Genomic DNA, 25150 nt, shown 5'->3' with positions numbered 1-25150 from the left:
TACCTTCACTGACGGCATGTTTGGCCAATTCACCGGGCAAGAGTAAACGTACAGCAGTTTGAATTTCGCGACTGGTGATGGTTGAACGTTTGTTATAGTGAGCTAAACGCGACGCTTCCGCAGCAATGCGCTCAAAGATGTCATTCACAAAACTATTCATAATACTCATGGCCTTGGATGAAATACCGGTATCAGGATGTACTTGTTTCAACACTTTATAGATGTAGATGGCATAACTTTCCTTCCTCTTACGCTTCTTTTTCTTGTCATTTTTAGTAATATTCTTTTGAGCCTTACCGGCTTTCTTTGCTGCTTTTCCACTAGTTTTTGGCGGCATTTTAATTTCACAACTTTGATGATTTTATGATTTTATTTTCACTCGCACTGTCACTTATTATACATACCATTTGTCGTGTGCATGCTTAAGTGCATATTTCCCGACCAACTCTTCGGCGAGATAATACGAAGTAGTAGTATACGCACGATGCTCAACAGCACAGTACAGGGGTTGGTGCTCAGCATAGCGAAAAAGTATACATATAAGCAGCGCACATTTTGTGTATCAGTGATTAGTGTGCTTATACATTGAGTATAATACATTACAGTGCTTTGTCGTGTGGTGAAGTGAACAATCTATAACAGTGAAAATGTCAGGTCGCGGTAAAGGTGGTAAAGTTAAGGGAAAGGCAAAGTCCCGTTCAAATCGTGCTGGTCTTCAATTTCCAGTTGGTCGTATTCATCGTTTGTTGCGCAAAGGCAATTATGCTGAGCGTGTTGGTGCCGGTGCTCCAGTTTATCTAGCTGCAGTTATGGAATATTTAGCAGCTGAAGTTCTCGAATTGGCTGGTAATGCTGCTCGTGATAATAAAAAGACAAGAATCATCCCACGTCATTTACAATTGGCCATCCGCAACGATGAAGAATTGAATAAATTGTTGTCGGGTGTAACTATTGCTCAAGGTGGTGTTTTGCCTAATATTCAAGCTGTACTTTTGCCAAAGAAGACCGAAAAGAAAGCATAAAGTGAAAAATATAGGCGAATTATAATTATAAATACCGACGCAAACAAACCGTCCTTTTCAGGACGACAAAATACATTTACAAAGAGATTTAAATAATTTTCCTAATAAATGTGTTATTTTTTCATACATTTAGACGCATGTATATTTGCGCCAAAACTGCGGCATATAAACTGGTTATGTATACATATTCACTCATACATGTGTATACATGCCAACAGACTGTACTAAAAAACGCTCGTGTATAAATGATGTGGAGTAGACAAAGAAATGTATATGTATGTTTGTATGTGTGTACTACGTACATTAACGAAAACACAAAAATATCTACACATATATGTATACGCATAAATATTCCAATAACACTGTTGATCTTTTTCGTTTAACAAATTGTGGTCCTGAAAAGGACCATTTTTTAAAATAGTTTTCTTATTCATTTAATATTCTTAATAAAGAACGTGGCATCCCATTATGTGTATTATATTTTTATACATATTACCGAATGCGCCAAAATTGCTGCTTATTAACTGGTTATGTGCGCTTATACGTACATAAACGTGTATACATGCATGCCGACTATACTTAAAAGCACACGAGTATAAACGATGTGGAGTAGATAAAGAACTGTACATGTACTACATACATTTACGAAAACACAAAACTACCTACACATATAGGTACATATGTATATGCATAAATATTTCAATTAAATTTTTGATCTTTTTCGTTTAACAAATTGTGGTCCTGAAAAGGACCGTTTTTTCACAAGTTTTCTTATTGATTTAAGCACGTTCACCACGAATACGTCTAGCCAATTGAATATCTTTTGGCATAATTGTAACACGCTTAGCATGGATGGCACACAAGTTGGTATCTTCAAAAAGACCAACCAAGTATGCTTCACTTGCTTCTTGTAGAGCCATAACAGCAGAACTTTGGAAACGTAGATCTGTTTTGAAATCTTGCGCTATTTCACGAACCAAGCGCTGGAATGGCAATTTGCGTATCAATAATTCGGTACTCTTTTGATAGCGACGAATTTCACGCAAAGCCACTGTACCTGGACGATAACGATGTGGCTTTTTAACTCCACCAGTTGCTGGTGCACTTTTGCGTGCAGCTTTTGTCGCCAATTGTTTACGTGGTGCTTTTCCACCAGTCGATTTTCGGGCTGTTTGCTTTGTACGAGCCATTTTTCACTACTCACTTTTTTTATTATTTGTCACAATGATTTGAACACTATAGAACACTATACACTGTACCTATAACAAATTGTATGACGTTCACAACCTAAGTAGCAATTCCAACTAATATGTTTCACAAGTCCATGTATTATGAGGTATGTGTTGAAGCGAGATAGATGTATGGCGTACCTTTTGTCTTGTGTATTGCAGTTGTGAGATTTTGGTATAAATAGATGTGCTCTCGCTTCTGTTATTTCATTGGTGGTGAAGTGTTACAGTGTTAAAGTGTTAAATTCTTACTTGTGCAAATAGTAAATACTACAATAAAAAATGACTGGTCGCGGCAAAGGTGGTAAAGGTTTGGGAAAAGGTGGAGCCAAACGTCATCGCAAAGTTTTACGTGATAACATCCAAGGTATCACTAAACCAGCTATTCGACGTTTAGCTCGTCGTGGTGGTGTAAAACGTATATCTGGTTTGATATATGAAGAAACTCGTGGTGTTTTAAAAGTATTTTTGGAGAATGTTATCCGTGATGCAGTTACCTATACTGAACATGCCAAAAGGAAAACAGTTACAGCTATGGATGTTGTGTACGCTTTAAAGAGACAAGGCCGTACTTTATACGGTTTCGGCGGTTAAATAATTTCTTGGGTACATATTTGAAAAACATAAAAAACGGTCCTTTTCAGGACCACAATATTCTTTTAACAAAGACTCAAAATTTTAAACAAACGCACAATTCTGTTGTGATTATATATTTCATGAGCTCGAGTACATATGTACATACTCATTATACAATTAACACGTTCGCAGACGTGAATGCTATAGCATTTATTTTTATAGTGATGCAAAATGACGTGATGCTACAGCATTCAAATTTTAAAGCCAAGTTTTGTTCATTTAATTTCATGTAACTTTAAGTTTTTGTAATTAATATACATTTTTAAGTAATGACCACTTGATTCATTAAGTACTTTCATATAACAGTTAAAATACGATGTTCTGACTACACTTATAATATAATATATGTATAATCAGATTTAGGATATTACAACTAGTTTCAAAAATAATTACCTGTCTATTTTTGCAGCTTCCAGAAATTTTTAATGTCCGCGAATGTGTTAAATAGATTATGACTCTATTTTAACACCCAGGCTTCTAACCTGATATATTTAATTTTTAAATAATTTTTTTTCACTACATAAATACAACTTTTTAAAAATATATATGCTTTGACATATATTGCAAATTTTTTAAAGAAAAAGTTACATTTTTTTATTAATAACAATAATATTTAATTAATTAAATAAAAAATTTTGTATGCACACATATGTATATATATAATATATATATATATTTATTGATCAGTGAATATTTGAATTAATATCAAAAAATTAAGTAATATATTAAAATAAAATTTACATAATCCACATTAGTCAAATTTAATTATTTCATTACCATCATTCATTTCAACCAAAATTAAAGTTTTCAATATTCATCAAAATACTGGATTATTTCATGCATCCAACTAACGCCACTGAGAATTGCTCTGGTGATACCATTGAGATATTTAATTTTATTTTTTCAAACATATTATTTTAAGTAATATATAAAATAACCTGTTTAGATGATTGATAATTTGATATATTTTATATTTTCAATAGTTATAATTGATTTATATTAAGGAGTTTTAAGAAAATCTACTAAAACTAGCGAAAATTTAATATTTTGAGTACAAAGTTTCGACTAAAACACTCGTTACAAGAAAAATATTGATTTTATTCCAATTTAAGTATATTGATATGAAAGTGACTCATGCATACTATCGTTTTACATATAAATTTGTTGAATTAGTAAATTCAATGAATTTTAGTGAATTAAATAAATCTTAAAGTTTGTCATATAGAAGCACTAAATAGCACTGGAACGTGAAAATTTGATTATCATCTTTTCGCTCTGCTTCTCAAATTTTGAAGGGAGTTAAACTACATATTGGATTCCAGAAATTCTCTTAATTTACCAGTGCTCTATTAGTGTAGTGCATACAGTGCATAAAGTGAGTGAAGTGTATAAAGTGTATAATACATACGTGGAATTTGAATTGAGGTTTTAATCTACAATATATAAATAAAGATGTCTGATTCAGTTGCTGTTGTGAATGTAAGCTCCCCAGTAGCTACTGCTGCTACTATTGCTGAAAAGAAAGTTGTTGCCAAAAAGGTTAAGGCAGCTAAACCCAAAAAGCCGTCGGTTGCCCCTACCCATCCACCAACACAACAAATGGTCGACGCATCAATTAAGAATTTAAAGGAACGTGGCGGTTCATCACTCTTGGCGATTAAGAAATATATTAGTGCGACATACAAATGTGATGCCCAAAAATTGGCACCATTCATTAAACGTTATTTGAAATCGGCTGTTACAAGTGGAAAACTAATTCAAACCAAAGGAAAAGGTGCGTCCGGTTCATTCAAACTATCAGTTGCAGCCAGTAAATCAAGCGAGGGAAAATTGAAATCAAAAGCCGTAAAATCAGCAGAGAAGGTTAAGGCTAAAAAGAAGGCAGCAGATAGTGGTGCATCAAAGAAAAAATCGTTGAGTAAAGTCAAAAAGGCGGCAAGTGGTGAGAAAAAGGTAAAAAAAGCTGTTGCCAGTAAGAAAACAGCTGAAAAGAAGAAAACTGAAAAGGCTAAGGCGAAAGATGCAAAAAAGGGTGGCGCATTAAAAGTGAAACCAACTAAAGCCAAATCTGCAACTGCTAAACCAAAAGCAGCTAAAGCAAAAGCAACTGCTGCTAAATCCAAGAAGTCTGCATCGAATAAAAAGCCAGCCGCAAAAAAACCTACAGCAGCAGGTAAAAAGTAAATAATTTACGGTGTTTGTAAGTGAGTTATAAACGGAACCTTCATGGTAAATTAATAATAAGCCCTTTTCAGGGCTACAAAATCTCTTAACAAAAAGATCAAAAGTGAATTTATTCCTTACAGTGTGTAGAAAACATTAAAAAAATAAAAACCAAGTAGTTCAACAAAATCATATTTAATAGACTAATGAAACCATATGAATATATTCTTCAATATTAAGGAATTTTTAAATTAATTTCAATGTGCATACATATGTACATATGTAGAGATATTAATCAACAATTTTTTATCCTCTTTGTTAATTTATATTTTATGGCCCTGAAAAGGGCCTTGTTTTGTTAATATATTTATATACCATTAGTTCAGTTGGAAAAATTATTTGGAACTGGTATATTTGGTAACAGCTTTGGTACCTTCACTGACGGCATGTTTGGCCAATTCACCGGGCAAAAGTAAACGTACAGCAGTTTGAATTTCGCGACTGGTGATGGTTGAACGTTTGTTATAGTGAGCTAAACGCGACGCTTCCGCAGCAATGCGCTCAAAGATGTCATTCACAAAACTATTCATAATGCTCATGGCCTTGGATGAAATACCGGTATCAGGATGTACTTGTTTCAACACTTTATAGATGTAGATGGCATAACTTTCCTTCCTCTTACGCTTCTTTTTCTTATCATTTTTAGTAATATTCTTTTGAGCCTTACCGGCTTTCTTTGCTGCTTTTCCACTAGTTTTTGGCGGCATTTTAATTTCTTCACAACTTTGATGATTTTATGATTTTATTTTCACTCGCACTGTCACTTATTATACCTACCATTTGTCGTGTGCATGCTTAAGTGCATATTTGCCGACCAACTCTTCGGCGAGATAATACGAAGTAGTAGTATACGCACGATGCTCAACAGCACAGTACAGGGGTTGGTGCTCAGCATAGCGAAAAAGTATATAAGCAGCGCACATTTTGTGTATCAGTGATTAGTGTGCTTATACATTGAGTATAATACATTACATTGCTTTTTAGTGTAGTGAAGTGAACAATCTATAGCAGTGAAAATGTCAGGCCGTGGTAAAGGTGGTAAAGTTAAGGGAAAGGCAAAGTCCCGTTCAAATCGTGCTGGTCTTCAATTTCCAGTTGGTCGTATTCATCGTTTGTTGCGCAAAGGCAATTATGCTGAGCGTGTTGGTGCCGGTGCTCCAGTTTATCTAGCTGCAGTTATGGAATATTTAGCAGCTGAAGTTCTTGAATTGGCTGGTAATGCTGCTCGTGATAACAAAAAGACAAGAATCATCCCACGTCATTTACAATTGGCCATCCGCAACGATGAAGAATTGAATAAATTGTTGTCTGGTGTAACTATTGCTCAAGGTGGTGTTTTGCCTAATATTCAAGCTGTACTTTTGCCAAAGAAGACCGAAAAGAAAGCATAAAGTGAAAAATATAGGCGAATTATAATTATAAATACCGACGCAAACAAACCGTCCTTTTCAGGACGACAAAATACATTTACAAAGAGATTTAAATAATTTTCCTAATAAATGTGTTATTTTTTCATACACTTAGACGCATGTATATTTGCGCCAAAACTGCGGCATATAAACTGGTTATGTATACATATTCATTCATACATGTGTATACATGCCTACAGGCTGTACTAAAAAACGCTCGTGTATAAATGATGTGGAGTAGACAAAGAAATGTATATGTATGTTTGTATGTGTGTACTACGTACATTAACGAAAACACAAAAATATCTACACATATATGTATACGCATAAATATTCCAATAACATTGTTGATCTTTTTCGTTTAACAAATTGTGGTCCTGAAAAGGACCATTTTTTAAAATATATTAGTTTTCTTATTCATTTAATATTCTTAATAAAGAACGTGGCATCCCATTATGTGTATTATATTTTTGTACATATTACCGAATTGCGCCAAAATTGCTGCTTATTAACTGGTTATGTGCGCATATACATACGTACATAAACGTGTATACATGCATGCCGACTATACTTAAAAGCACACGAGTATAAACGATGTGGAGTAGATAAAGAACTGTACATGTACTACATACATTTACGAAAACACAAAAATACCTACACATATAGGTATGTATATGCATAAATATTTCAATAAAATTTTTGATCTTTTTTGTTTAACAAATTGTGGTCCTGAAAAGGACCGTTTTTTTATATGTTTTCTTATTGATTTAAGCACGTTCACCACGAATACGTCTAGCCAATTGAATATCTTTTGGCATAATTGTAACACGCTTAGCATGGATGGCACACAAATTGGTATCTTCAAAAAGACCAACCAAGTATGCTTCACTTGCTTCTTGTAGAGCCATAACAGCAGAACTTTGGAAACGTAGATCTGTTTTGAAATCTTGCGCTATTTCACGAACCAAGCGCTGGAATGGCAATTTGCGTATCAATAATTCGGTACTCTTTTGATAGCGACGAATTTCACGCAAAGCCACTGTACCTGGACGATAACGATGTGGCTTTTTAACTCCACCAGTTGCTGGTGCACTTTTGCGTGCAGCTTTTGTCGCCAATTGTTTACGTGGTGCTTTTCCACCAGTCGATTTTCGGGCTGTTTGCTTTGTACGAGCCATTTTTCACTACTCACTTTTTTTATTATTTGTCACAATGATTTGAACACTATAGAACACTATACACTGTACCTATAACAAATTGTATGACGTTCACAACCTAAGTAGCAATTCCAACTAATATGTTTCACAAGTCCATGTATTATGAGGTATGTGTTGAAGCGAGATAGATGTATGGCGTACCTTTTGTCTTGTGTATTGCAGTTGTGAGATTTTGGTATAAATAGATGTGCTCTCGCTTCTGTTATTTCATTGGTGGTGAAGTGTTACAGTGTTAAAGTGTTAAATTCTTACTTGTGCAAATAGTAAATACTACAATAAAAAATGACTGGTCGCGGCAAAGGTGGTAAAGGTTTGGGAAAAGGTGGAGCCAAACGTCATCGCAAAGTTTTACGTGATAACATCCAAGGTATCACTAAACCAGCTATTCGACGTTTAGCTCGTCGTGGTGGTGTAAAACGTATATCTGGTTTGATATATGAAGAAACTCGTGGTGTTTTAAAAGTATTTTTGGAGAATGTTATCCGTGATGCAGTTACCTATACTGAACATGCCAAAAGGAAAACAGTTACAGCTATGGATGTTGTGTACGCTTTAAAGAGACAAGGCCGTACTTTATACGGTTTCGGCGGTTAAATAATTTCTTGGGTACATATTTGAAAAACATAAAAAACGGTCCTTTTCAGGACCACAATATTCTTTTAACAAAGACTCAAAATTTTAAACAAACGCACAATTCTGTTGTGATTATATATTTCATGAGCTCGAGTACATATGTACATACTCATTATACAATTAACACGTTCGCAGACGTGAATGCTATAGCATTTATTTTTATAGTGATGCAAAATGACGTGATGCTACAGCATTCAAATTTTAAAGCCAAGTTTTGTTCATTTAATTTCATGTAACTTTAAGTTTTTGTAATTAATATACATTTTTAAGTAATGACCACTTGATTCATTAAGTACTTTCATATAACAGTTAAAATACGATGTTCTGACTACACTTATAATATAATATATGTATAATCAGATTTAGGATATTACAACTAGTTTCAAAAATAATTACCTGTCTATTTTTGCAGCTTCCAGAAATTTTTAATGTCCGCGAATGTGTTAAATAGATTATGACTCTATTTTAACACCCAGGCTTCTAACCTGATATATTTAATTTTTAAATAATTTTTTTTCACTACATAAATACAACTTTTTAAAAATATATATGCTTTGACATATATTGCAAATTTTTTAAAGAAAAAGTTACATTTTTTTATTAATAACAATAATATTTAATTAATTAAATAAAAAATTTTGTATGCACACATATGTATATATATAATATATATATATATTTATTGATCAGTGAATATTTGAATTAATATCAAAAAATTAAGTAATATATTAAAATAAAATTTACATAATCCACATTAGTCAAATTTAATTATTTCATTACCATCATTCATTTCAACCAAAATTAAAGTTTTCAATATTCATCAAAATACTGGATTATTTCATGCATCCAACTAACGCCACTGAGAATTGCTCTGGTGATACCATTGAGATATTTAATTTTATTTTTTCAAACATATTATTTTAAGTAATATATAAAATAACCTGTTTAGATGATTGATAATTTGATATATTTTATATTTTCAATAGTTATAATTGATTTATATTAAGGAGTTTTAAGAAAATCTACTAAAACTAGCGAAAATTTAATATTTTGAGTACAAAGTTTCGACTAAAACACTCGTTACAAGAAAAATATTGATTTTATTCCAATTTAAGTATATTGATATGAAAGTGACTCATGCATACTATCGTTTTACATATAAATTTGTTGAATTAGTAAATTCAATGAATTTTAGTGAATTAAATAAATCTTAAAGTTTGTCATATAGAAGCACTAAATAGCACTGGAACGTGAAAATTTGATTATCATCTTTTCGCTCTGCTTCTCAAATTTTGAAGGGAGTTAAACTACATATTGGATTCCAGAAATTCTCTTAATTTACCAGTGCTCTATTAGTGTAGTGCATACAGTGCATAAAGTGAGTGAAGTGTATAAAGTGTATAATACATACGTGGAATTTGAATTGAGGTTTTAATCTACAATATATAAATAAAGATGTCTGATTCAGTTGCTGTTGTGAATGTAAGCTCCCCAGTAGCTACTGCTGCTACTATTGCTGAAAAGAAAGTTGTTGCCAAAAAGGTTAAGGCAGCTAAACCCAAAAAGCCGTCGGTTGCCCCTACCCATCCACCAACACAACAAATGGTCGACGCATCAATTAAGAATTTAAAGGAACGTGGCGGTTCATCACTCTTGGCGATTAAGAAATATATTAGTGCGACATACAAATGTGATGCCCAAAAATTGGCACCATTCATTAAACGTTATTTGAAATCGGCTGTTACAAGTGGAAAACTAATTCAAACCAAAGGAAAAGGTGCGTCCGGTTCATTCAAACTATCAGTTGCAGCCAGTAAATCAAGCGAGGGAAAATTGAAATCAAAAGCCGTAAAATCAGCAGAGAAGGTTAAGGCTAAAAAGAAGGCAGCAGATAGTGGTGCATCAAAGAAAAAATCGTTGAGTAAAGTCAAAAAGGCGGCAAGTGGTGAGAAAAAGGTAAAAAAAGCTGTTGCCAGTAAGAAAACAGCTGAAAAGAAGAAAACTGAAAAGGCTAAGGCGAAAGATGCAAAAAAGGGTGGCGCATTAAAAGTGAAACCAACTAAAGCCAAATCTGCAACTGCTAAACCAAAAGCAGCTAAAGCAAAAGCAACTGCTGCTAAATCCAAGAAGTCTGCATCGAATAAAAAGCCAGCCGCAAAAAAACCTACAGCAGCAGGTAAAAAGTAAATAATTTACGGTGTTTGTAAGTGAGTTATAAACGGAACCTTCATGGTAAATTAATAATAAGCCCTTTTCAGGGCTACAAAATCTCTTAACAAAAAGATCAAAAGTGAATTTATTCCTTACAGTGTGTAGAAAACATTAAAAAAATAAAAACCAAGTAGTTCAACAAAATCATATTTAATAGACTAATGAAACCATATGAATATATTCTTCAATATTAAGGAATTTTTAAATTAATTTCAATGTGCATACATATGTACATATGTAGAGATATTAATCAACAATTTTTTATCCTCTTTGTTAATTTATATTTTATGGCCCTGAAAAGGGCCTTGTTTTGTTAATATATTTATATACCATTAGTTCAGTTGGAAAAATTATTTGGAACTGGTATATTTGGTAACAGCTTTGGTACCTTCACTGACGGCATGTTTGGCCAATTCACCGGGCAAAAGTAAACGTACAGCAGTTTGAATTTCGCGACTGGTGATGGTTGAACGTTTGTTATAGTGAGCTAAACGCGACGCTTCCGCAGCAATGCGCTCAAAGATGTCATTCACAAAACTATTCATAATGCTCATGGCCTTGGATGAAATACCGGTATCAGGATGTACTTGTTTCAACACTTTATAGATGTAGATGGCATAACTTTCCTTCCTCTTACGCTTCTTTTTCTTATCATTTTTAGTAATATTCTTTTGAGCCTTACCGGCTTTCTTTGCTGCTTTTCCACTAGTTTTTGGCGGCATTTTAATTTCTTCACAACTTTGATGATTTTATGATTTTATTTTCACTCGCACTGTCACTTATTATACCTACCATTTGTCGTGTGCATGCTTAAGTGCATATTTGCCGACCAACTCTTCGGCGAGATAATACGAAGTAGTAGTATACGCACGATGCTCAACAGCACAGTACAGGGGTTGGTGCTCAGCATAGCGAAAAAGTATATAAGCAGCGCACATTTTGTGTATCAGTGATTAGTGTGCTTATACATTGAGTATAATACATTACATTGCTTTTTAGTGTAGTGAAGTGAACAATCTATAGCAGTGAAAATGTCAGGCCGTGGTAAAGGTGGTAAAGTTAAGGGAAAGGCAAAGTCCCGTTCAAATCGTGCTGGTCTTCAATTTCCAGTTGGTCGTATTCATCGTTTGTTGCGCAAAGGCAATTATGCTGAGCGTGTTGGTGCCGGTGCTCCAGTTTATCTAGCTGCAGTTATGGAATATTTAGCAGCTGAAGTTCTTGAATTGGCTGGTAATGCTGCTCGTGATAACAAAAAGACAAGAATCATCCCACGTCATTTACAATTGGCCATCCGCAACGATGAAGAATTGAATAAATTGTTGTCTGGTGTAACTATTGCTCAAGGTGGTGTTTTGCCTAATATTCAAGCTGTACTTTTGCCAAAGAAGACCGAAAAGAAAGCATAAAGTGAAAAATATAGGCGAATTATAATTATAAATACCGACGCAAACAAACCGTCCTTTTCAGGACGACAAAATACATTTACAAAGAGATTTAAATAATTTTCCTAATAAATGTGTTATTTTTTCATACACTTAGACGCATGTATATTTGCGCCAAAACTGCGGCATATAAACTGGTTATGTATACATATTCATTCATACATGTGTATACATGCCTACAGGCTGTACTAAAAAACGCTCGTGTATAAATGATGTGGAGTAGACAAAGAAATGTATATGTATGTTTGTATGTGTGTACTACGTACATTAACGAAAACACAAAAATATCTACACATATATGTATACGCATAAATATTCCAATAACATTGTTGATCTTTTTCGTTTAACAAATTGTGGTCCTGAAAAGGACCATTTTTTAAAATATATTAGTTTTCTTATTCATTTAATATTCTTAATAAAGAACGTGGCATCCCATTATGTGTATTATATTTTTGTACATATTACCGAATTGCGCCAAAATTGCTGCTTTGCTGCTTATTAACTGGTTATGTGCGCATATACATACGTACATAAACGTGTATACATGCATGCCGACTATACTTAAAAGCACACGAGTATAAACGATGTGGAGTAGATAAAGAACTGTACATGTACTACATACATTTACGAAAACACAAAAATACCTACACATATAGGTATGTATATGCATAAATATTTCAATAAAATTTTTGATCTTTTTTGTTTAACAAATTGTGGTCCTGAAAAGGACCGTTTTTTTATATGTTTTCTTATTGATTTAAGCACGTTCACCACGAATACGTCTAGCCAATTGAATATCTTTTGGCATAATTGTAACACGCTTAGCATGGATGGCACACAAATTGGTATCTTCAAAAAGACCAACCAAGTATGCTTCACTTGCTTCTTGTAGAGCCATAACAGCAGAACTTTGGAAACGTAGATCTGTTTTGAAATCTTGCGCTATTTCACGAACCAAGCGCTGGAATGGCAATTTGCGTATCAATAATTCGGTACTCTTTTGATAGCGACGAATTTCACGCAACGCCACTGTACCTGGACGATAACGATGTGGCTTTTTAACTCCACCAGTTGCTGGTGCACTTTTGCGTGCTGCTTTTGTCGCCAATTGTTTACGTGGTGCCTTTCCACCAGTCGATTTTCGGGCTGTTTGCTTTGTACGAGCCATTTTTCACTACTCACTTTTTTTATTATTTGTCACAATGATTTGAACACTATAGAACACTATACACTGTACACTGTACCTATAACAAATTGTATAACGTTCACAACCTAAGTAGCAATTCCAACTAATATGTTTCACAAGTCCATGTATTATGAGGTATGTGTTGAAGCGAGATAGATGTATGGCGTACCTTTTGTCTTGTGTATAGCAGTTGTGAGATTTTGGTATAAATATATGTGCTCTCGCTTCTGTTATTTCATTGGTGGTGAAGTGTCACAGTGTTAAAGTGTTAAATTCTTACTTGTGCAAATAGTAAATACTACAATAAAAAATGACTGGTCGCGGCAAAGGTGGTAAAGGTTTGGGAAAAGGTGGCGCCAAACGTCATCGCAAAGTTTTACGTGATAACATCCAAGGTATCACTAAACCAGCTATTCGACGTTTAGCTCGTCGTGGTGGTGTAAAACGTATATCTGGTTTGATATATGAAGAAACTCGTGGTGTTTTAAAAGTATTTTTGGAGAATGTTATCCGTGATGCAGTTACCTATACTGAACATGCCAAAAGGAAAACAGTTACAGCTATGGATGTTGTGTACGCTTTAAAGAGACAAGGCCGTACTTTATACGGTTTCGGCGGTTAAATAATTTCTTGGGTACATATTTGAAAAACATAAAAAACGGTCCTTTTCAGGACCACAATATTCTTTTAACAAAGATTCAAAATTTTGTTCAATTAAAATTTTAAACGAACGCACAATTCTGTTGTGATTCTATATTGCATGAGCACGAGTACATACATATGTACATACTCATTATACAATTAACACGTTCGCGGACGTGAATGCTATAGCATTTATTTTTATAGTGATGCAAAATGACGTGATGCTACAGCATTCAAATTTTAAAGCCAAGTTTTGTTCATTTAATTTCATGTAACTTTAAGTTTTTGTAATTAATATACATTTTAAAGTAATGACCACTTGATTCATTAAGTACTTTCATATAACAGTTAAAATACGATGTTCTGACTACACTTATAATATATGTGTAATCAGATTTAGGATTTTGCAACTAGTTTCAAAAATAATTGCCTGTCTATTTTTGCAGCTTCCAGAAATTTTTAGTGTCCGCGATCGTGTTAAATAGATTATGACTGTATTTTAACACCCAGGCCTCTAACCTGATATATTTAATTTTTAAATAATTTTTCTCGCTACATACATAAATACAACTTTTTAAAAATATATTTGTAGTTAAAATTATATTTTTATATTTATATTTATTTCTTTAACGTTGGAATACAATCATACTCTTACTACCTTTGCCTTTTGCCTTCGTCAAGCATACAAGTAGTATACTTGTATGTAAACACGTATGTACATATGGGAATTTTGTATCTTGCTTTGACATATATTGCAAATTTTTAAAGAAAAAGTTACATTTTTTTATTAATAACAATAATATTTAATTAATTAAATAAAAAATTTTGTATGCACACATATGTATATATATAATATATATATATATTTATTGATCAGTGAATATTTGAATTAATATCAAAAAATTAAGTAATATATTAAAATAAAATTTACATAATCCACATTAGTCAAATTTAATTATTTCATTACCATCATTCATTTCAACCAAAATTAAAGTTTTCAATATTCATCAAAATACTGGATTATTTCATGCATCCAACTAACGCCACTGAGAATTGCTCTGGTGATACCATTGAGATATTTAATTTTATTTTTTCAAACATATTATTTTAAGTAATATATAAAATAACCTGTTTAGATGATTGATAATTTGATATATTTTATATTTTCAATAGTTATAATTGATTTATATTAAGGAGTTTTAAGAAAATCTACTAAAACTAGCGAAAATTTAATATTTTGAGTACAAAGTTTCGACTAAAACACTCGTTACAAGAAAAATATTGATTTTATTCCAATTTAAGTATATTGATATGAAAGTGACTCATGCATACTATCGTTTTACATATAAATTTGTTGAATTAGTAAATTCAATGAATTTTAGTGAATTAAATAAATCTTAAAGTTTGTCATATAGAAGCACTAAATAGCACTGGAACGTGAAAATTTGATTATCATCTTTTCGCTCTGCTTCTCAAATTTTGAAGGGAGTTAAACTACATATTGGATTCCAGAAATTCTCTTAATTTACCAGTGCTCTATTAGTGTAGTGCATACAGTGCATAAAGTGAGTGAAGTGTATAAAGTGTATAATACATACGTGGAATTTGAATTGAGGTTTTAATCTACAATATATAAATAAAGATGTCTGATTCAGTTGCTGTTGTGAATGTAAGCTCCCCAGTAGCTACTGCTGCTACTATTGCTGAAAAGAAAGTTGTTGCCAAAAAGGTTAAGGCAGCTAAACCCAAAAAGCCGTCGGTTGCCCCTACCCATCCACCAACACAACAAATGGTCGACGCATCAATTAAGAATTTAAAGGAACGTGGCGGTTCATCACTCTTGGCGATTAAGAAATATATTAGTGCGACATACAAATGTGATGCCCAAAAATTGGCACCATTCATTAAACGTTATTTGAAATCGGCTGTTACAAGTGGAAAACTAATTCAAACCAAAGGAAAAGGTGCGTCCGGTTCATTCAAACTATCAGTTGCAGCCAGTAAATCAAGCGAGGGAAAATTGAAATCAAAAGCCGTAAAATCAGCAGAGAAGGTTAAGGCTAAAAAGAAGGCAGCAGATAGTGGTGCATCAAAGAAAAAATCGTTGAGTAAAGTCAAAAAGGCGGCAAGTGGTGAGAAAAAGGTAAAAAAAGCTGTTGCCAGTAAGAAAACAGCTGAAAAGAAGAAAACTGAAAAGGCTAAGGCGAAAGATGCAAAAAAGGGTGGCGCATTAAAAGTGAAACCAACTAAAGCCAAATCTGCAACTGCTAAACCAAAAGCAGCTAAAGCAAAAGCAACTGCTGCTAAATCCAAGAAGTCTGCATCGAATAAAAAGCCAGCCGCAAAAAAACCTACAGCAGCAGGTAAAAAGTAAATAATTTACGGTGTTTGTAAGTGAGTTATAAACGGAACCTTCATGGTAAATTAATAATAAGCCCTTTTCAGGGCTACAAAATCTCTTAACAAAAAGATCAAAAGTGAATTTATTCCTTACAGTGTGTAGAAAACATTAAAAAAATAAAAACCAAGTAGTTCAACAAAATCATATTTAATAGACTAATGAAACCATATGAATATATTCTTCAATATTAAGGAATTTTTAAATTAATTTCAATGTGCATACATATGTACATATGTAGAGATATTAATCAACAATTTTTTATCCTCTTTGTTAATTTATATTTTATGGCCCTGAAAAGGGCCTTGTTTTGTTAATATATTTATATACCATTAGTTCAGTTGGAAAAATTATTTGGAACTGGTATATTTGGTAACAGCTTTGGTACCTTCACTGACGGCATGTTTGGCCAATTCACCGGGCAAAAGTAAACGTACAGCAGTTTGAATTTCGCGACTGGTGATGGTTGAACGTTTGTTATAGTGAGCTAAACGCGACGCTTCCGCAGCAATGCGCTCAAAGATGTCATTCACAAAACTATTCATAATGCTCATGGCCTTGGATGAAATACCGGTATCAGGATGTACTTGTTTCAACACTTTATAGATGTAGATGGCATAACTTTCCTTCCTCTTACGCTTCTTTTTCTTATCATTTTTAGTAATATTCTTTTGAGCCTTACCGGCTTTCTTTGCTGCTTTTCCACTAGTTTTTGGCGGCATTTTAATTTCTTCACAACTTTGATGATTTTATGATTTTATTTTCACTCGCACTGTCACTTATTATACCTACCATTTGTCGTGTGCATGCTTAAGTGCATATTTGCCGACCAACTCTTCGGCGAGATAATACGAAGTAGTAGTATACGCACGATGCTCAACAGCACAGTACAGGGGTTGGTGCTCAGCATAGCGAAAAAGTATATAAGCAGCGCACATTTTGTGTATCAGTGATTAGTGTGCTTATACATTGAGTATAATACATTACATTGCTTTTTAGTGTAGTGAAGTGAACAATCTATAGCAGTGAAAATGTCAGGCCGTGGTAAAGGTGGTAAAGTTAAGGGAAAGGCAAAGTCCCGTTCAAATCGTGCTGGTCTTCAATTTCCAGTTGGTCGTATTCATCGTTTGTTGCGCAAAGGCAATTATGCTGAGCGTGTTGGTGCCGGTGCTCCAGTTTATCTAGCTGCAGTTATGGAATATTTAGCAGCTGAAGTTCTTGAATTGGCTGGTAATGCTGCTCGTGATAACAAAAAGACAAGAATCATCCCACGTCATTTACAATTGGCCATCCGCAACGATGAAGAATTGAATAAATTGTTGTCTGGTGTAACTATTGCTCAAGGTGGTGTTTTGCCTAATATTCAAGCTGTACTTTTGCCAAAGAAGACCGAAAAGAAAGCATAAAGTGAAAAATATAGGCGAATTATAATTATAAATACCGACGCAAACAAACCGTCCTTTTCAGGACGACAAAATACATTTACAAAGAGATTTAAATAATTTTCCTAATAAATGTGTTATTTTTTCATACACTTAGACGCATGTATATTTGCGCCAAAACTGCGGCATATAAACTGGTTATGTATACATATTCATTCATACATGTGTATACATGCCTACAGGCTGTACTAAAAAACGCTCGTGTATAAATGATGTGGAGTAGACAAAGAAATGTATATGTATGTTTGTATGTGTGTACTACGTACATTAACGAAAACACAAAAATATCTACACATATATGTATACGCATAAATATTCCAATAACATTGTTGATCTTTTTCGTTTAACAAATTGTGGTCCTGAAAAGGACCATTTTTTAAAATATATTAGTTTTCTTATTCATTTAATATTCTTAATAAAGAACGTGGCATCCCATTATGTGTATTATATTTTTGTACATATTACCGAATTGCGCCAAAATTGCTGCTTATTAACTGGTTATGTGCGCATATACATACGTACATAAACGTGTATACATGCATGCCGACTATACTTAAAAGCACACGAGTATAAACGATGTGGAGTAGATAAAGAACTGTACATGTACTACATACATTTACGAAAACACAAAAATACCTACACATATAGGTATGTATATGCATAAATATTTCAATAAAATTTTTGATCTTTTTTGTTTAACAAATTGTGGTCCTGAAAAGGACCGTTTTTTTATATGTTTTCTTATTGATTTAAGCACGTTCACCACGAATACGTCTAGCCAATTGAATATCTTTTGGCATAATTGTAACACGCTTAGCATGGATGGCACACAAATTGGTATCTTCAAAAAGACCAACCAAGTATGCTTCACTTGCTTCTTGTAGAGCCATAACAGCAGAACTTTGGAAACGTAGATCTGTTTTGAAATCTTGCGCTATTTCACGAACCAAGCGCTGGAATGGCAATTTGCGTATCAATAATTCGGTACTCTTTTGATAGCGACGAATTTCACGCAACGCCACTGTACCTGGACGATAACGATGTGGCTTTTTAACTCCACCAGTTGCTGGTGCACTTTTGCGTGCTGCTTTTGTCGCCAATTGTTTACGTGGTGCCTTTCCACCAGTCGATTTTCGGGCTGTTTGCTTTGTACGAGCCATTTTTCACTACTCACTTTTTTTATTATTTGTCACAATGATTTGAACACTATAGAACACTATACACTGTACACTGTACCTATAACAAATTGTATAACGTTCACAACCTAAGTAGCAATTCCAACTAATATGTTTCACAAGTCCATGTATTATGAGGTATGTGTTGAAGCGAGATAGATGTATGGCGTACCTTTTGTCTTGTGTATAGCAGTTGTGAGATTTTGGTATAAATATATGTGCTCTCGCTTCTGTTATTTCATTGGTGGTGAAGTGTCACAGTGTTAAAGTGTTAAATTCTTACTTGTGCAAATAGTAAATACTACAATAAAAAATGACTGGTCGCGGCAAAGGTGGTAAAGGTTTGGGAAAAGGTGGCGCCAAACGTCATCGCAAAGTTTTACGTGATAACATCCAAGGTATCACTAAACCAGCTATTCGACGTTTAGCTCGTCGTGGTGGTGTAAAACGTATATCTGGTTTGATATATGAAGAAACTCGTGGTGTTTTAAAAGTATTTTTGGAGAATGTTATCCGTGATGCAGTTACCTATACTGAACATGCCAAAAGGAAAACAGTTACAGCTATGGATGTTGTGTACGCTTTAAAGAGACAAGGCCGTACTTTATACGGTTTCGGCGGTTAAATAATTTCTTGGGTACATATTTGAAAAACATAAAAAACGGTCCTTTTCAGGACCACAATATTCTTTTAACAAAGATTCAAAATTTTGTTCAATTAAAATTTTAAACGAACGCACAATTCTGTTGTGATTCTATATTGCATGAGCACGAGTACATACATATGTACATACTCATTATACAATTAACACGTTCGCGGACGTGAATGCTATAGCATTTATTTTTATAGTGATGCAAAATGACGTGATGCTACAGCATTCAAATTTTAAAGCCAAGTTTTGTTCATTTAATTTCATGTAACTTTAAGTTTTTGTAATTAATATACATTTTAAAGTAATGACCACTTGATTCATTAAGTACTTTCATATAACAGTTAAAATACGATGTTCTGACTACACTTATAATATATGTGTAATCAGATTTAGGATTTTGCAACTAGTTTCAAAAATAATTGCCTGTCTATTTTTGCAGCTTCCAGAAATTTTTAGTGTCCGCGATCGTGTTAAATAGATTATGACTGTATTTTAACACCCAGGCCTCTAACCTGATATATTTAATTTTTAAATAATTTTTCTCGCTACATACATAAATACAACTTTTTAAAAATATATTTGTAGTTAAAATTATATTTTTATATTTATATTTATTTCTTTAACGTTGGAATACAATCATACTCTTACTACCTTTGCCTTTTGCCTTCGTCAAGCATACAAGTAGTATACTTGTATGTAAACACGTATGTACATATGGGAATTTTGTATCTTGCTTTGACATATATTGCAAATTTTTAAAGAAAAAGTTACATTTTTTTATTAATAACAATAATATTTAATTAATTAAATAAAAAATTTTGTATGCACACATATGTATATATATAATATATATATATATTTATTGATCAGTGAATATTTGAATTAATATCAAAAAATTAAGTAATATATTAAAATAAAATTTACATAATCCACATTAGTCAAATTTAATTATTTCATTACCATCATTCATTTCAACCAAAATTAAAGTTTTCAATATTCATCAAAATACTGGATTATTTCATGCATCCAACTAACGCCACTGAGAATTGCTCTGGTGATACCATTGAGATATTTAATTTTATTTTTTCAAACATATTATTTTAAGTAATATATAAAATAACCTGTTTAGATGATTGATAATTTGATATATTTTATATTTTCAATAGTTATAATTGATTTATATTAAGGAGTTTTAAGAAAATCTACTAAAACTAGCGAAAATTTAATATTTTGAGTACAAAGTTTCGACTAAAACACTCGTTACAAGAAAAATATTGATTTTATTCCAATTTAAGTATATTGATATGAAAGTGACTCATGCATACTATCGTTTTACATATAAATTTGTTGAATTAGTAAATTCAATGAATTTTAGTGAATTAAATAAATCTTAAAGTTTGTCATATAGAAGCACTAAATAGCACTGGAACGTGAAAATTTGATTATCATCTTTTCGCTCTGCTTCTCAAATTTTGAAGGGAGTTAAACTACATATTGGATTCCAGAAATTCTCTTAATTTACCAGTGCTCTATTAGTGTAGTGCATACAGTGCATAAAGTGAGTGAAGTGTATAAAGTGTATAATACATACGTGGAATTTGAATTGAGGTTTTAATCTACAATATATAAATAAAGATGTCTGATTCAGTTGCTGTTGTGAATGTAAGCTCCCCAGTAGCTACTGCTGCTACTATTGCTGAAAAGAAAGTTGTTGCCAAAAAGGTTAAGGCAGCTAAACCCAAAAAGCCGTCGGTTGCCCCTACCCATCCACCAACACAACAAATGGTCGACGCATCAATTAAGAATTTAAAGGAACGTGGCGGTTCATCACTCTTGGCGATTAAGAAATATATTAGTGCGACATACAAATGTGATGCCCAAAAATTGGCACCATTCATTAAACGTTATTTGAAATCGGCTGTTACAAGTGGAAAACTAATTCAAACCAAAGGAAAAGGTGCGTCCGGTTCATTCAAACTATCAGTTGCAGCCAGTAAATCAAGCGAGGGAAAATTGAAATCAAAAGCCGTAAAATCAGCAGAGAAGGTTAAGGCTAAAAAGAAGGCAGCAGATAGTGGTGCATCAAAGAAAAAATCGTTGAGTAAAGTCAAAAAGGCGGCAAGTGGTGAGAAAAAGGTAAAAAAAGCTGTTGCCAGTAAGAAAACAGCTGAAAAGAAGAAAACTGAAAAGGCTAAGGCGAAAGATGCAAAAAAGGGTGGCGCATTAAAAGTGAAACCAACTAAAGCCAAATCTGCAACTGCTAAACCAAAAGCAGCTAAAGCAAAAGCAACTGCTGCTAAATCCAAGAAGTCTGCATCGAATAAAAAGCCAGCCGCAAAAAAACCTACAGCAGCAGGTAAAAAGTAAATAATTTACGGTGTTTGTAAGTGAGTTATAAACGGAACCTTCATGGTAAATTAATAATAAGCCCTTTTCAGGGCTACAAAATCTCTTAACAAAAAGATCAAAAGTGAATTTATTCCTTACAGTGTGTAGAAAACATTAAAAAAATAAAAACCAAGTAGTTCAACAAAATCATATTTAATAGACTAATGAAACCATATGAATATATTCTTCAATATTAAGGAATTTTTAAATTAATTTCAATGTGCATACATATGTACATATGTAGAGATATTAATCAACAATTTTTTATCCTCTTTGTTAATTTATATTTTATGGCCCTGAAAAGGGCCTTGTTTTGTTAATATATTTATATACCATTAGTTCAGTTGGAAAAATTATTTGGAACTGGTATATTTGGTAACAGCTTTGGTACCTTCACTGACGGCATGTTTGGCCAATTCACCGGGCAAAAGTAAACGTACAGCAGTTTGAATTTCGCGACTGGTGATGGTTGAACGTTTGTTATAGTGAGCTAAACGCGACGCTTCCGCAGCAATGCGCTCAAAGATGTCATTCACAAAACTATTCATAATGCTCATGGCCTTGGATGAAATACCGGTATCAGGATGTACTTGTTTCAACACTTTATAGATGTAGATGGCATGACTTTCCTTCCTCTTACGCTTCTTTTTCTTATCATTTTTAGTAATATTCTTTTGAGCCTTACCGGCTTTCTTTGCTGCTTTTCCACTAGTTTTTGGCGGCATTTTAATTTCTTCACAACTTTGATGATTTTATGATTTTATTTTCACTCGCACTGTCACTTATTATACCTACCATTTGTCGTGTGCATGCTTAAGTGCATATTTGCCGACCAACTCTTCGGCGAGATAATACGAAGTAGTAGTATACGCACGATGCTCAACAGCACAGTACAGGGGTTGGTGCTCAGCATAGCGAAAAAGTATATAAGCAGCGCACATTTTGTGTATCAGTGATTAGTGTGCTTATACATTGAGTATAATACATTACATTGCTTTTTAGTGTAGTGAAGTGAACAATCTATAGCAGTGAAAATGTCAGGCCGTGGTAAAGGTGGTAAAGTTAAGGGAAAGGCAAAGTCCCGTTCAAATCGTGCTGGTCTTCAATTTCCAGTTGGTCGTATTCATCGTTTGTTGCGCAAAGGCAATTATGCTGAGCGTGTTGGTGCCGGTGCTCCAGTTTATCTAGCTGCAGTTATGGAATATTTAGCAGCTGAAGTTCTTGAATTGGCTGGTAATGCTGCTCGTGATAACAAAAAGACAAGAATCATCCCACGTCATTTACAATTGGCCATCCGCAACGATGAAGAATTGAATAAATTGTTGTCTGGTGTAACTATTGCTCAAGGTGGTGTTTTGCCTAATATTCAAGCTGTACTTTTGCCAAAGAAGACCGAAAAGAAAGCATAAAGTGAAAAATATAGGCGAATTATAATTATAAATACCGACGCAAACAAACCGTCCTTTTCAGGACGACAAAATACATTTACAAAGAGATTTAAATAATTTTCCTAATAAATGTGTTATTTTTTCATACACTTAGACGCATGTATATTTGCGCCAAAACTGCGGCATATAAACTGGTTATGTATACATATTCATTCATACATGTGTATACATGCCTACAGGCTGTACTAAAAAACGCTCGTGTATAAATGATGTGGAGTAGACAAAGAAATGTATATGTATGTTTGCATGTGTGTACTACGTACATTAACGAAAACACAAAAATATCTACACATATATGTATACGCATAAATATTCCAATAACATTGTTGATCTTTTTCGTTTAACAAATTGTGGTCCTGAAAAGGACCATTTTTTAAAATATATTAGTTTTCTTATTCATTTAATATTCTTAATAAAGAACGTGGCATCCCATTATGTGTATTATATTTTTGTACATATTACCGAATTGCGCCAAAATTGCTGCTTATTAACTGGTTATGTGCGCATATACATACGTACATAAACGTGTATACATGCATGCCGACTATACTTAAAAGCACACGAGTATAAACGATGTGGAGTAGATAAAGAACTGTACATGTACTACATACATTTACGAAAACACAAAAATACCTACACATATAGGTATGTATATGCATAAATATTTCAATAAAATTTTTGATCTTTTTTGTTTAACAAATTGTGGTCCTGAAAAGGACCGTTTTTTTATATGTTTTCTTATTGATTTAAGCACGTTCACCACGAATACGTCTAGCCAATTGAATATCTTTTGGCATAATTGTAACACGCTTAGCATGGATGGCACACAAATTGGTATCTTCAAAAAGACCAACCAAGTATGCTTCACTTGCTTCTTGTAGAGCCATAACAGCAGAACTTTGGAAACGTAGATCTGTTTTGAAATCTTGCGCTATTTCACGAACCAAGCGCTGGAATGGCAATTTGCGTATCAATAATTCGGTACTCTTTTGATAGCGACGAATTTCACGCAACGCCACTGTACCTGGACGATAACGATGTGGCTTTTTAACTCCACCAGTTGCTGGTGCACTTTTGCGTGCTGCTTTTGTCGCCAATTGTTTACGTGGTGCCTTTCCACCAGTCGATTTTCGGGCTGTTTGCTTTGTACGAGCCATTTTTCACTACTCACTTTTTTTATTATTTGTCACAATGATTTGAACACTATAGAACACTATACACTGTACACTGTACCTATAACAAATTGTATAACGTTCACAACCTAAGTAGCAATTCCAACTAATATGTTTCACAAGTCCATGTATTATGAGGTATGTGTTGAAGCGAGATAGATGTATGGCGTACCTTTTGTCTTGTGTATAGCAGTTGTGAGATTTTGGTATAAATATATGTGCTCTCGCTTCTGTTATTTCATTGGTGGTGAAGTGTCACAGTGTTAAAGTGTTAAATTCTTACTTGTGCAAATAGTAAATACTACAATAAAAAATGACTGGTCGCGGCAAAGGTGGTAAAGGTTTGGGAAAAGGTGGCGCCAAACGTCATCGCAAAGTTTTACGTGATAACATCCAAGGTATCACTAAACCAGCTATTCGACGTTTAGCTCGTCGTGGTGGTGTAAAACGTATATCTGGTTTGATATATGAAGAAACTCGTGGTGTTTTAAAAGTATTTTTGGAGAATGTTATCCGTGATGCAGTTACCTATACTGAACATGCCAAAAGGAAAACAGTTACAGCTATGGATGTTGTGTACGCTTTAAAGAGACAAGGCCGTACTTTATACGGTTTCGGCGGTTAA

At 33.5% G+C, this 25150-nt stretch overlaps 5 protein-coding genes across 5 annotated transcripts; all 5 read left to right on the top strand.

Annotated features, from left to right (window-relative positions):
• Window positions 1–624: 624 nt before the first annotated feature.
• LOC129248224 (histone H2A) lies at window positions 625–1085 on the top strand. Its single transcript, XM_054887692.1, has one exon. It carries the CDS (start codon window positions 648–650, stop codon window positions 1020–1022), a length of 375 nt encoding a protein of 124 aa, XP_054743667.1. The 5' UTR covers window positions 625–647; the 3' UTR covers window positions 1023–1085.
• Window positions 1086–6110: 5025 nt separating this feature from the next.
• Window positions 6111–6533, top strand: LOC129248417 (histone H2A). The gene has a single exon (XM_054887959.1). It carries the CDS (start codon window positions 6127–6129, stop codon window positions 6499–6501), a length of 375 nt encoding a protein of 124 aa, XP_054743934.1. The 5' UTR covers window positions 6111–6126; the 3' UTR covers window positions 6502–6533.
• A 5062-nt stretch (window positions 6534–11595) lies between these two features.
• Window positions 11596–12018, top strand: LOC129249343 (histone H2A). The gene has a single exon (XM_054889105.1). It carries the CDS (start codon window positions 11612–11614, stop codon window positions 11984–11986), a length of 375 nt encoding a protein of 124 aa, XP_054745080.1. The 5' UTR covers window positions 11596–11611; the 3' UTR covers window positions 11987–12018.
• A 5245-nt stretch (window positions 12019–17263) lies between these two features.
• On the top strand, window positions 17264–17686 carry LOC129249337 (histone H2A). Its single transcript, XM_054889098.1, has one exon. The coding sequence runs from the start codon at window positions 17280–17282 to the stop codon at window positions 17652–17654; it is 375 nt and encodes a 124-aa protein (XP_054745073.1). The 5' UTR covers window positions 17264–17279; the 3' UTR covers window positions 17655–17686.
• A 5237-nt stretch (window positions 17687–22923) lies between these two features.
• LOC129249339 (histone H2A) lies at window positions 22924–23346 on the top strand. The gene has a single exon (XM_054889101.1). It carries the CDS (start codon window positions 22940–22942, stop codon window positions 23312–23314), a length of 375 nt encoding a protein of 124 aa, XP_054745076.1. The 5' UTR covers window positions 22924–22939; the 3' UTR covers window positions 23315–23346.
• Window positions 23347–25150: the final 1804 nt, after the last annotated feature.

The sequence above is a fragment of the Anastrepha obliqua genome, chromosome 5, assembly GCF_027943255.1.
Source record: "Anastrepha obliqua isolate idAnaObli1 chromosome 5, idAnaObli1_1.0, whole genome shotgun sequence".
Lineage (NCBI taxonomy): Eukaryota > Metazoa > Arthropoda > Insecta > Diptera > Tephritidae > Anastrepha > Anastrepha obliqua.
Note: the sequence above shows the minus strand (reverse complement) of the source record. Positions and strands in the feature narration are given on the sequence as shown.

What these genes read in the sequence shown, in the direction of transcription:
- LOC129248224 (XM_054887692.1), top strand. Translation starts at nt 648, where the DNA reads ATGTCAGGTCGCGGTAAAGGTGGTAAAGTTAAGGGAAAGGCAAAGTCC.
- LOC129248417 (XM_054887959.1), top strand. Translation starts at nt 6,127, where the DNA reads ATGTCAGGCCGTGGTAAAGGTGGTAAAGTTAAGGGAAAGGCAAAGTCC.
- LOC129249343 (XM_054889105.1), top strand. Translation starts at nt 11,612, where the DNA reads ATGTCAGGCCGTGGTAAAGGTGGTAAAGTTAAGGGAAAGGCAAAGTCC.
- LOC129249337 (XM_054889098.1), top strand. Translation starts at nt 17,280, where the DNA reads ATGTCAGGCCGTGGTAAAGGTGGTAAAGTTAAGGGAAAGGCAAAGTCC.
- LOC129249339 (XM_054889101.1), top strand. Translation starts at nt 22,940, where the DNA reads ATGTCAGGCCGTGGTAAAGGTGGTAAAGTTAAGGGAAAGGCAAAGTCC.